Source organism: Hyla sarda, chromosome 3 (assembly GCF_029499605.1).
Source record: "Hyla sarda isolate aHylSar1 chromosome 3, aHylSar1.hap1, whole genome shotgun sequence".
NCBI lineage: Eukaryota > Metazoa > Chordata > Amphibia > Anura > Hylidae > Hyla > Hyla sarda.
The window spans coordinates 230908655-230921399 of NC_079191.1; the positions used below are offsets into that span (position 1 = coordinate 230908655).

Here is a 12745-nt window from a genome sequence, read left to right on the forward strand (position 1 = left end):
AACTACATGCAGGAAAATTAATACGTTTAAAATTGTCATTTCTGACCCCTATAACTTTTTTATTTTTCCGTGTATGGGGCGGTATGAGGGCTCATTTTTTGCGCCGTGATCTGAAGTTTTTAACGGTACCATTTTTGCAGTGATAGGACTTATTGATCGCTTTTTATTCATTTTTAAATTATATAAAAAGTGACCAAAAATGAACTATTTTGACTTTGGAATTTTTTTGCGCGCACGCCATTGACCGAGCGGTTTAATTAATGATATATTTTTATAATTCGGACATTTCCACACGCGGTGATACCATATATGTTTATTTTTATTTTTATTTACACTGTGTTTTTTTATTGGAAAAGGGGGGTGATTCAAACTTTTAATAAGGGAGGAGTTAAATGATCTTTATTCAATTTTTTTTCACTTTTTTTTGCAGTGTTATAGGTCCCATAGGGACCTATAACACTGCACACACTGATCTTCATCATTGATCACTGGTTTCTCATAGGAAACCAGTGATCGACGATTCTGCCACATGACTGCTCATGCCTGGATCTCAGTCACTGAGCAGTCATTCGGCGATCGGACAGCGAGGAGGCAGGTAGGGGCCCTCCCGCTGTCCTGTCAGCTGTTTGGGATGCCGCGATTAGCCGCGGCTATCCCGAACAGCCCGACTAAGCTAGCCGGCAACTTTCACTTTCGCTTTTAGCCGATCGCGATCGGCGCTGTGCGCTATTAGAGGCGGGTCCCGGCTTCACTATGACGCCGGGCCCGCCGTGATATGACAAGGGGTTACTGTGTAACCCCGCGTTATATCAGGAGAGCAGGACCAAGGAAGTACCGGTACGTCCTTGGTCCTTAAGGGGTTAAGGACTCTAAAACAGGGACATATGGGTACACCCTCAGTCCTTAAGGGGTTAATTATAGAGGAGGAATCAGTGTATTACTCCCCATTGTAAGAATTGCATTATACAAGTAAATTGGAATTTTGGAAACATTTTTAACACATTTTTAAACTAGAACTGAAAATAATTTTACATTTTATTATTTGCAGGTTCTCCCTACAGAGATAAAATAACCATAGCCATTTTGCAACTTCAAGAAGAAGGAATTCTCCATATGATGAAAGAGAAATGGTGGCGAGGAAATGGTTGCCCAGAAGAAGAGAGTAAAGAAGCTAGTGCATTAGGAGTTCAAAATATTGGTGGCATTTTTATTGTTTTAGCTGCGGGATTGGTGCTTTCCGTTTTTGTTGCTGTTGGAGAATTCCTATACAAGTCAAAAAAAAATGCACAGCTAGAAAAGGTAAGCTCCTATTACCATTCATCCAGGTTACATGCTATTAAAATGATATCTTACAAAATATGCTAAACTGATAAAATTCAGTACCCTTTACATAAATATTGTGACACAGATATATGTTCATACTGCGTAAAAATTACAGGCGTATTTTTCTAGGTGCGTTTTTACAGTTGTTTTTTCATCCATAATTAAAAAGCAAGCTTTTTTTTTTTGCTGATGACAGCAAAGCAAAAATAAGGCTGGAACATGTGTGTAACAGGCCCATATTTTATGTAGTGGGAACATGGCTTTAAAGGGGTACTCCGCCCCTAGACATCATATCCGCTATTCAAAGGATAGGGGATAAGATGACTGATTGCGGGGGTCCTGATGCTCTGGACCCCCACGATCTCCCTGCTGCATCCGGTATTCGTTTAGAGCATCCAATGCAGTGCCAGAGGCTCGTGACATCACGATCACACCCCGCTAGTGATGTCACACCCACTTAATGCTAATCTATGGGAGGGGGGCGCAACATGACGTAGACTTGCATTGAGGGGGTGTATCCGTGAAAAAACTGGAAATAGTGGTAGGCACTGGACAGCGTTATGAATAGAATAGGACACCAAGTGGAGGAAAGTTTGTAATTGTTTTTCACACATAAAACACTTTTCAAAGTAAATTGCAAGTAATCTTATATTTATGGTATCTGTTGAATAAACATAACTTACTCCAAATGAAGAGCACTTAACTTGTGTGGCATATGTTAAAACAATGGCAGAAAAGTGTGCACATGTACATCACGGTGTACAGTGTTCAATGAGTCCATTCATTTTAATAAACAAAATGTTGTCTTATAATCACTAATGATTGTCTGGTCTGCTTTGGGACAGTTTTATTTTACAGAACTCAAAAGCTTAGCAGACTGCTTTTTTGAGCCCACAAAATAAAAAAATTTTGTTCGGGAAATGGATAGACAATGATCATCAGTAGACTAGGCTTTGTGTATTAGAGGGAATGGCTCAGTACGAGTGCGCTGTGGTATCTGTTGGCATACCCTTCTGTTGATATGTCGAGGTATACCACAACACGAGTACAGAACTTTTCTAATGTACCAACATTTACATTTTCATCTTATATTGCTCAGAAGAAGATAAATCAATGAAAACAACACTTTGATAAAAGGATTAGGATTATTAGAATTGATTGAAAATGTGTAATCTCCCTTTATAACATAAAGGCTGCAGGAGTTACCAAAAAAAAAAAAAGTTTGCTTTATTAAGGTGTAGTACCAAAAACACTAGTTTCTGTTTGTAGGATTAAAAAAACAAATTGAATTTTTTTTATCTTTGTGGTGTAGTTTGCTAATTTGCAAGTAATATATATATATATATATATATATATATATATATATATATATATTCTATTCTTGAAATACCCAAATTATGTGAGATGGTTCCCATTGTAATGTACAATATAGGTTGTTTCAAGCCTCATACATACAGCTGTGTTGTAAAAATTAAGAACATAGGCTGAGGCCAGGTTCACACTGCATAGAAAATATGACACTTATTTATGTGCACATTTTCAGCTGTAATTGGTAAAAATACAGCCATAAAATAAATAACATCTGAAAAATAGGTGGTGAAGCGAGTGTAAATAAGATTTTATATTTTTTATGCAGTGTGAACAGAATAAATGGTTCAAGCTCTTGGATAAGGCCTCACATTCAGGTTAGTCCTTGGTAGATGGGTTGGTTGGTGCCGTTTGACACATTCTATTGAAACTTTGTATTTTACCACATATTTCACTAACAATACAATCATGGAGGTCCAATGTCTGTAAATATTTAATGAGAAGGATCAATGGAAACTTGAGTTTTGGTTAATATACTTCTATTTTGTCTTAATGAAAAGAATGTGATGTTTTAAGTACTTTACTTGATAACTTTATATATGATAAAAAGGACACAAGACCCTCTTTAAGATGTAGTGAAGAATTTTTGAAGGGAACTTTAAATTGCTCTGTATTAGTCACTAAAGTGCGCAAAAAAAAAAAGAAACAAATTGTACACATATTTCCTCTAGATAGTATCATTTCAGTACTTTATTTTATTCCTTTTTTATTTTTTTCCTTTAGATCATAACAATTGGGGACTTATGAACTTGCATTTTTTATTTTTGTAGAATCTTTATAAGTACATTTTCTTTTCTTTTTTTATCTTTTTTATTATTTGTCTTCCCACTTGCCTTATTTTATTTGGTTACTTGTAATTTGGCTATTTGTAATTTTACTCCTGTTTTACCTATTATTGTTTAGGAGGAGTAGCCATAGGGGTAATCCTTGTGCATATTATGCATTGGGCAAGTAAAAGTCTTGTCTGTGCAAATACATACAAACATAATGATTCATATTTAAAACCTTCTGGAATGTTTCTATTTTGGCTCTAAAAACGGCAGGAATTTATTTTTTCTTGTGTCACCGAATTCTGAGAGCCACTGAATGAGGACTTGAATTTTTTAGAATAAGATACATTTTTAGTGGTACTTTTTTAGGAAAACACATGACTTATTGAATAACTTCAAACTTTTTCATTGAGTATCAGAGTAATACCTTGTAAAAAAATTTTTTTACCTCTTTGTATGTAGAAAAAACATTGGTTTACTATTAATTTTCTCTACACTTTATTTTTAAATACACCATACCTAGGTTCCTGTAGTCTGCCTGGGGAACTTTTTATTGTGTCTGCTTCTTTAATGCTTTGGCATACTCAGTATAGTAAAGCATTTTTGTCTATCAATGTAGAACTGACAAACTATGGCACAGCCTAAAAGGCATTTAGCTATGGCAGTCCTCGCCAGATTAGGTTTCCTGCTGTCATAGCAATCCAAAAGAGCATGTCTGAGTGACACAAGGAGCTCCCTCCATCTGTCAAACCACTTAGATGCCATGGTCATTGTTGAATGAAGCGTTTAGGGGATGAAATGTGAGGGCCGGAGTTATTATATGCCGTTTCAGCTGTACCAGTGCCATTTATTGGACATAATACTGTTACATAATACTTACTGTTACATTCATAACCCTCAAGAGCTCTAAAGTACTGTGTGACACTGATAAATCACCTAGGTGATTTATCAGTGTCACATAGGACTTTATTCAAGTAGTTAGGCTGAGCTTATGTCAAAGTTACGGTGACAAGCTGTAACCCATGGTAACTAACAACTTGTTTAAAAAACACATGAAACACCTTTACATTTTATTAACCTATCATTGGAACCATAGTCACCTACTAGAGTTGCAAATATGTCAAGTATAGTTGCACAGTATAGAAAACATGAAAGCATTGGCAAATACAGGCAGCAGTACATGAGAGAAAGTATATGAACTCTTGTTTTTGAATTACCCAAAATAGAACTCTCTATTTAAGTCTTTATAAATCCACTTACCCATAGTGCAGATTTGATCCACATTCGGCTTCTGTATTTGTAAGCCAAAACCAAGGGTGGTTCCTAAAGACAAAAAGTATACCAGAAAGGTTTTTCTCTCTTTTTATTATAGCATAAAATATATTTACAAGACACAGATCAAACCAAAGTGGCCTAGCAATCCCCCACTGAATGTAAGAAAATTCAATAACTAAGTATTTTACATGGAAACTAAAGGCAGGTAGATGTTGCTTAGGCTAAAATGATATGTGCAGCTTTTGGCACATTTTTTATGCTTTTTATTCAGTTTGCTCTTTTTTTAAACAGAATTTTACTGAAATATGGTCTACAATGACCAAATGTATTCTACTCCAACAACAATAATATATGGGGGTGGGGGTTATGCTGAATAAAATGGAACTTTAAATGAGGCAACTATAAAATATTCCCCACAAGTTTAAATGTGTTAAAAAGGACCACCAAAAACCACATTAGAACAGGTAGACATAAAAAGATCACCCATTCGCTGAGATAAGGAGCTAAGCAACATTTACAAACCTATAGACACAAACACGCCAGACTCCTCAGTAGCCAGAGCCACTATCTATCCCTCTTCCCTACAATGATTATCTTATTTCCTCAATATGTGTGTATTCCTTAGGACTAAGAAGTAGGGAAAACAAGTGTAGAGATAAAGCTAACTAAAGTTTTACGAATTATGATCACAGTGGTGTGCAAAGGAGCATTCACTCTGCAATGGCAGGGACATGCATATACAGTATATAAGCCATAGCTACTAAAGAGTGCATGAACAGTTGCATGTCAATGTGGACATTACTGGGTAGTGGTCAACCTTTTTAGGGTGGTTTTTCCCTGAGCAAGCAGAAAAGCTATACTACATTTTTTTCTTTTGAGCTTATTGGAGCAAGAAATAGGATCTCTAATTTGAGCCTAAAACTCTGTCTCAGTTTACTATGGACCCTTATCCAATGTGTAACCAAGGCATCTACAGTGGGTGACATTCATGTGGAACCAGAATACCTGGAATAGGTGAGATCCCATGTTGTATGCATTGTCATTATCTACTTGTTTTGGCTATTAAGGGGTTTGATGTGCTTGTGTCAAGGGTTTGAGGATGTTACCTAGACCCATTCTGCAGGGGAATGGATTGTCTATTTACATCTACCTGTCCCGTTTTTTTGAGGTCCTTAAAGGGGTACTGCGCCCCATACATCTTATCCCCTATCCAAAGGATAGGGGATAAGATGTCTGATCACGGGGGTCCCACTGCTGGGGACCCCCGTGATCTCGGCTGCAGCACCCCGCTCTGTGCAGTAATGACAGAGGGGTGCTGCAGCCGAGATCCCGGGGGTCCCTATCAGAGGGACCCCCGTGATCAGACATCTTTTCCCCTATCCTTTGGATAGGGGATAAGATGTCTAGGGGCGGACTGCCCCTTTAATGGACGCATTTAGGTCAGGTTCACATAGAGTATTTCCATTAGACTTGTGCACTAGAAAAATTTTCGTTTAATTTCGTTTCGTTTTTTCGTTTTGGAAAAAAATTTCGGTTCGGCAATGTTTTCGGTTTAGATTTTTCGGATACATTCGGTATTCGGGTATTCGTGTTGTTTTTTTCGGATACATTCGGTATTCGGGTACATTCGGTAAATCTTTTTAGTCTTTTTTTGGACTTTAGCGATCCTAATAAATAATGGAGATACCTTTTTTATTAAAATTTCGTAGGGTATCATAAAAAAATCATAATAAAAAAGATACAGTGGTGATGAAAAAAATTGTATCTAATGAAATGTATCTTTTTTATTATGAAATGTTTATTCATTTTTAAACAGGGATCAATTTATGTGAGCGGGTAAAGCACTAAAAATGTAGCCGACAATAATGAAAATGTAGTGTGTGCGTGTTTTTCACTTTTTTTTTAAAACATTTTTTAGGTAGTACTACTACTCCCAGCATGGAACACACTCTTCCATGATGGGAGTAGTAGTTACCTGTACTAATTGACAGATCGCAGGGGTCCCTTGCGATCCTCTTGTATAATGTATAGATGCGGCGGCTGCTCTTCTATGGTCCCCTGCACTCACGTACATGTACACATATTCATATTTCCCGCAGAGCTGTGATTGGCCAGATGGTTCCAGCCAATCACAGCTCTCTGTGAGAAATAGGAATATGTGTATATATGGCCGTGCAGGGGTCCATAGGAGAGCGGCGCCGCATTCATACATTATACTGGAGGATCGCAGCGGGTGTCAGGAGTGATACCTGCAGTGATCTTCCCTTTACTACAAGTACTACCACTCCCAACATGGAGTACACTCTGCTCCATGCTGGGAGCTGTAGTACCTGCATTAATAGACAGATCGCAGCGGGTGTCAGAAGTTACACTGGCTGCCATATGTCTATTAATGCAGGTACTACAGCTCCCAGCATGGAGCAGAGTGTGCTCCATGTTGGGAGTATTAGTACCTGCAGTAAGGGACAGATCCCAGGGATGTCACTCCTCCTGACACCCGCTGCGATCGTCCTTATGTGAATGTCGGGATCAGCTGTTCTCAGGGCTACAGAGCCAGGAGAACAGCTGACGCTGAGCCGTAGGTATACATCGTATATCTACTGCCCAGCAAGAACTTACAGTGAGCTTGCAATGTGTATACAGTATACTCATTGCTGGCTCACTTAACCCCTTGCTGAGCTGTGCGCTATGCGCAAGCCCAGGAAGGGAAGAGTTAACTTACACTGCTGGACAGTGTAGGTTAACCCTTTGGGCGGTATACACTATATACAGCTATCTATAGATAGCTGTATACAGTGTATACAGAAGACGAAGTCCAGCTTACTTCCCTCGAGTCCCGGGCCGGGTTCGTGTAGCTCCGCCCCTAGTGGTGACGTCATTAGGGGGCGGAGCTACAGAAGGGAACAAGGCTAGTTTATCTGAAGCTCTGTTCACATTGTACGTTTTGTATAATGTGAACAGACCCTTCTGGCAGTGTCTACCCAGACAGGGAGACTCCAGCTGTTGCTAAACTACAACTCCCAGCATGCCCAGACAGCCAAAGGCCATTTAATAAAATGGTTAATGAGGGCTGTGGGGGAGTGTTTTTTTAAATAAAATAATTTTTCCAATGTGTTGTGTTTTTTTTTAATTTTTATTGAATTTTCAGGGTTAGTAGCGGAAGCTGTCTTATTGACGGAATCCATTACTAGGCCAGGGCTTAGTGCTAGCCCCAAAAACAGCTAGCGCTAACCCCCAATTATTACCCCGGTACCCACCGCCACAGGGGTGCCGGGAAGAGCCGGTACCAACAGGCCCGGAGCGTCAAAAATGGCGCTCCTAGACCTAGGCGGTAACAGGCTGGCGTTATTTAGGCTGGGGAGGGCCAGTAACAATGGTCCTCGCCCACCCTGGTAACGTCAGGCTGTTGCTGTTTGGTTGGTATTGTGCTGAGAATGAAAATACGGGGAACCCTATGCGTTTTTTTTTTAATTTAAATAAAAAAATTTAAAAAAAAAACGCATAGGGTTCCCCGTATTTTCATTCTCAGCCAGATACCAACCAAACAGCAACAGCCTGACGTTACCAGGGTGGGTGAGGACCATTGTTACTGGCCCTCCCCAGCCTAAATAACGCCAGCCTGTTACCGCCTAGGCCCAGGAGCGCCATTTTGACGCTCTGGGCCTGTTGGTACCGGCTCTTCCCGGCACCCCTGTGGCGTTGGGTACCGGGGTAATAATTGGGGGTTAGCGCTAGCTGTTTTTGGGGCTAGCACTAAGCCCTGGCCTAGTAATGGATTCCGTCAATAAGACAGCGTCCACTACTAACCTTGAAAATTCAATTAAAAAAAAAAACACAACACATTGGAAAAATTATTTTATTTAAAAAAACACTCCCCCACAGCCCTCGTTAACCATTTTATTAAAGGAAAAAATAAATAATCCGCCGTAATCCATCGAATCCGCAGTAATCCTCTGCATACACGGATCTGAAACGAGAAGAAAAAAACACAAAAAATTGGTTATGACATTTTTGGCGCTGTCCGCTGGGGAGAGCACCCATGATGCAATGTCTACCCAAACAGGGAGCCACCAATTGGTGCAAAACTATAACTCCCAGCATGCCCAGACAGCCTTTGGCTGTCTGGGCATGCTGGGAGTTGTAGTTTAGCAACAGCTGGAGTCTCCCTGTCTGGGTAGACACTGCCAGAAGGGTCTGTTCACATTATACATAATGTACAATGTGAACAGAGCTTCAGATTAATTAGCCTTGTTCCCTTCTGTAGCTCCGCCCCCTAATGACGTCACCACTAGGGGGTGGAGCTACACGAACCCCGCCCGGGACTCGAGGGAAGTAAGCTGGACTTCGTCTTCTGTATACACTGTATACAGCTATCTATAGATAGCTGTATATAGTGTATACCGCCCAAAGGGTTAACCTACACTGTCCAGCAGTGTAAGTTAACTCTTCCCTTGCTGGGCTTGCGCATAGCGCACAGCTCAGCAAGGGGTTAAGTGAGCCAGCAATGTGTATACTGTATACACATTGCAAGCTCACTGTAAGTTCTTGCTGGGCAGTAGATACACGATGTATACCTACGGCTCAGCGTCAGCTGTTCTCCTGGCTCTGTAGCCCTGAGAACAGCTGATCCCGACATTCACATAAGGACGATCGCAGCGGGTGTCAGGAGGAGTGACATCCCTGGGATCTGTCCCTTACTGCAGGTACTAATACTCCCAACATGGAGCACACTCTGCTCCATGCTGGGAGCTGTAGTACCTGCATTAATAGACATATGGCAGCCAGTGTAACTTCTGACACCCGCTGCGATCTGTCTATTAATACAGGTACTACAGTTCCCAGCATGGAGCAGAGTGTGCTCCATGTTGGGAGTATTAGTACTTGTAGTAAAGGAAAGATCACTGTGGGTATCACTCCTGACACCCGCTGCGATCCTCCAGTATAATGTATGAATGCGGCGGCCGCTCTCCTATGGACCCCTGCACGGCCGTATATATACACATATTCCTATTTCTCACAGAGAGCTGTGATTGGCTGGAACCATCTGGCCAATCACAGCTCTGCGGGAAATATGAATATGTGTATATATACGTGAGTGCAGGGGACCATAGAAGAGCAGCCGCCGCATCTATACATTATACTGGAGGATCGCAAGGGACCCCTGCAATCTGTCAATTAGTACAGGTAACTACTACTCCCATCATGGAAGAGTGTGTTCCATGCTGGGAGTAGTAGTACTACCTAAAAAATGTTTTTAAAAAAAGTGAAAAACACGCACACACTACATTTTCATTATTGTCGGCTACATTTTTAGTGCTTTACCCGCTCACATAAATTGATCCCTGTTTAAAAATGAATAAACATTTCATAATAAAAATGATACATTTCATTAGATACAATTTTTTCCATCACCACTGTATCTTTTTTATTATGATTTTTTTATGATACCCTACGAAATTTTTATAAAAAAGGTATCTCCATAATTTTTTAGGATCGCTAAAGTCCAAAAAAAGAATAAAAAGATTTACCGAATGTACCCGAATACCGAATGTATCCGAAAAATCAAACTATCTATATCCTTTTTATTATATTTGTTATCAGAATGAATTCTTCACGTTCGTTTACAGATAACGAATGCATTCGTTATTTACAGCAATAGGGTCGGGAAATAACGAATGTATTCGTTACTTTGCTATTCGTATTATCGTGGCTATTCGGGAATGTTCAAAATATGTTTTCGTGCATTCGGATCGGTCCGAATGCACGAAAACGGTAAAATTCGTTAATTTAGACATTCGTGCCGAACCGAATTGCACATGTCTAATTTCCATGCGTATTTTATTGTAAAAAATTTGTCCATAAAATTGCATACATTTCTTAGCCATATTTTTCACATTATTGTGCTATTTTGTGTCTATTTAGCCTACTTTGTCTTATTAAGTCTGTGGTTTTCTGTGCACACAATATGTAAAAAAGGACATATTATAGGGATGAATGAAAACAATTAGGCATGTTCTTTTTTATTTTATTTTTTACATATTTCGTGCACAGACAATCACTTCTCTATAGATTCACATAGAGAACATTAATGTAAAAAATGCGGACATAATGTGTTGCATTTTTGGTAACAATAAAATACGCCTGAAAAAGCACTGTTTGAAAATAGCCCAAAACTACACCTCAGACAGATTCTGTGTTTCCAACTAAATGGGGGAGATTTATCAAAGGATTTAGACTGGTTTTTCCTGTCTAAATTTGTCGCACAGAAAGTCGCAGTCTAAATATGTGCGACTTTTCTGCGACTTTTTCTGTAGAGGATTTTTAGAACATGATGCATGCAAGTCTATTTTAGACGGAAATGCATTGGAAAATGCATTGGTGCTGAATTTATCAAGTGCGACTTTTGTGCGACAAGTCGCATCTGCCCAAAATACGCTGAAATGTCAGACCATGTTGGAGCAGGTCTAAATGCAGTTTAAGCTGTAGACCCTGAAGTCTGAGCACAGAATTTATCAAGGTCTGTGAGACCTTTGATAAATTAGGAGCACAATAGACAGGAGACTACCACATACGCTGGTCTATAAGCATACCCAGAATAGACTAGATTAGTAAATGTCCCCCATTGTGTCTTACCAACTTAGCCACTGTGCACCTGCATACTATATATATACATATAGGGGGAGATTTATAAAAACCTGTCTAGAGTAGAGATGTCGCGAATTGTTTGCTGGCGAACAGTTCCCGGCGAATATAGCATGTTCGCGTTCGCATCGCCGGGCGAACATATGTGAAGTTCGATCCGCCCCCTGTACTTTAACATTGCAGTAAACTTTGACCCTGTGAGTCAGAGTCAGCAGACATATTACAGCCAATCAGCAGCAGTCCCTCCCTTCCAAACCCTCCTACCTCTTGCATGGACGCCATTTGACCCTCATTCAGCATGCTGCAGGCTTAGGAAGTGGAGGGTCAGAGAAGCTGCTCCTGCTGTATAGAGAAAGCAATAGCTAGGTAGCTGCTAGGTGGTGTATTCAGGGTCCAGTTTACTTCTAAAGCACTAGTGTAACATCTGCTTTAAGGACTGCACCCAAAAAAGCCCTTTTTAGGGCTGAAAGATATCAGTCTGTGTGTCTTGCAACAGCTGGAGGCACTCTGGTTGGGAGGGAACCGCTGGTTAAAAGAGGTACTCCAGAATCAAACTTAATTTCCTTCAAGCAACTAATTACTACAGTATTCAAAGGGCTGAAAGATATCAGTCCATGTGTTTTGCAACAGCTGGAGGCACCCTGGTTGGGGACCACTGCTTAAAAGGGGAACTCCGCTGGCAAGCTTTTTTTCTTTAAAGCAACTAGCTACTACAGTATTCAAAGGGCTGAAATATATCAGTCCGTGTGTTTTGCAACAGCTGGAGGCACCCTGGTTGGGGACCACTGCTTAAAAGGGGAACTCCGTTGGCAAGCTTTTTTGCTCATTGTCACACTAGTGCAAATCACATTAGGTGTGACAGTTGTGCAAATAAAAAAAATACCTTTTTTGGCTGTTAAATAAAATCAGTCGTCACTGTCAGTTCACGTCACAGTTGCCATTTTTTTTTTGCCTGCAGGGCAAATTGTGTCACCCTAGTGCAAATCACATTAGGTGTGACAGTTGTGCAAATTTAAAAAAAAAACAAAAAACTTTTTTGGCTGTTAAATAAAATCAGTTGTCACTGTCAGTTCACGTCACGGTTGCCAGTTTTTTTCGCCTGCAGGGCAAATTGTGTCACCCTAGTGCAAATCACATTTGGTGTGACACTTGTGCAAATGTAACCAAAAAAATGACAGGCAGAGGAAGGCCACCCTGCAGGGGCCGTCGTGGTGCTGTGATTCCCTTTGGCCCTAGAATGGCCAGTGTTCAGAGGCCATGTACCCTGAACCCCCAAAGTTCTGAGGACTTAGTTGACTGGCAATCAAAAGACACCCAATCTACTACAGCTTCCGCTCAGAACCTTGACACACCGTCCTTCTCCTCCT

At 40.3% G+C, this 12745-nt stretch overlaps 1 protein-coding gene across 2 annotated transcripts in view; it reads left to right on the forward strand.

Annotated features, from left to right (window-relative positions):
* GRIK2 (glutamate ionotropic receptor kainate type subunit 2) overlaps window positions 1–12745 on the forward strand; it is an 805023-nt gene that overhangs the window by 765889 nt on the left and 26389 nt on the right. Inside the window, exons 15-16 of one of the 2 annotated variants that reach the window (XM_056566198.1) lie at window positions 1049–1299; window positions 2960–3008. In XM_056566198.1, coding sequence (XP_056422173.1) covers window positions 1049–1299; window positions 2960–3008 — 300 coding nt within the window. The remainder of the gene's footprint in view (window positions 1–1048; window positions 1300–2959; window positions 3009–12745) is intronic. The other variant, XM_056566197.1, reaches the window with a different exon arrangement.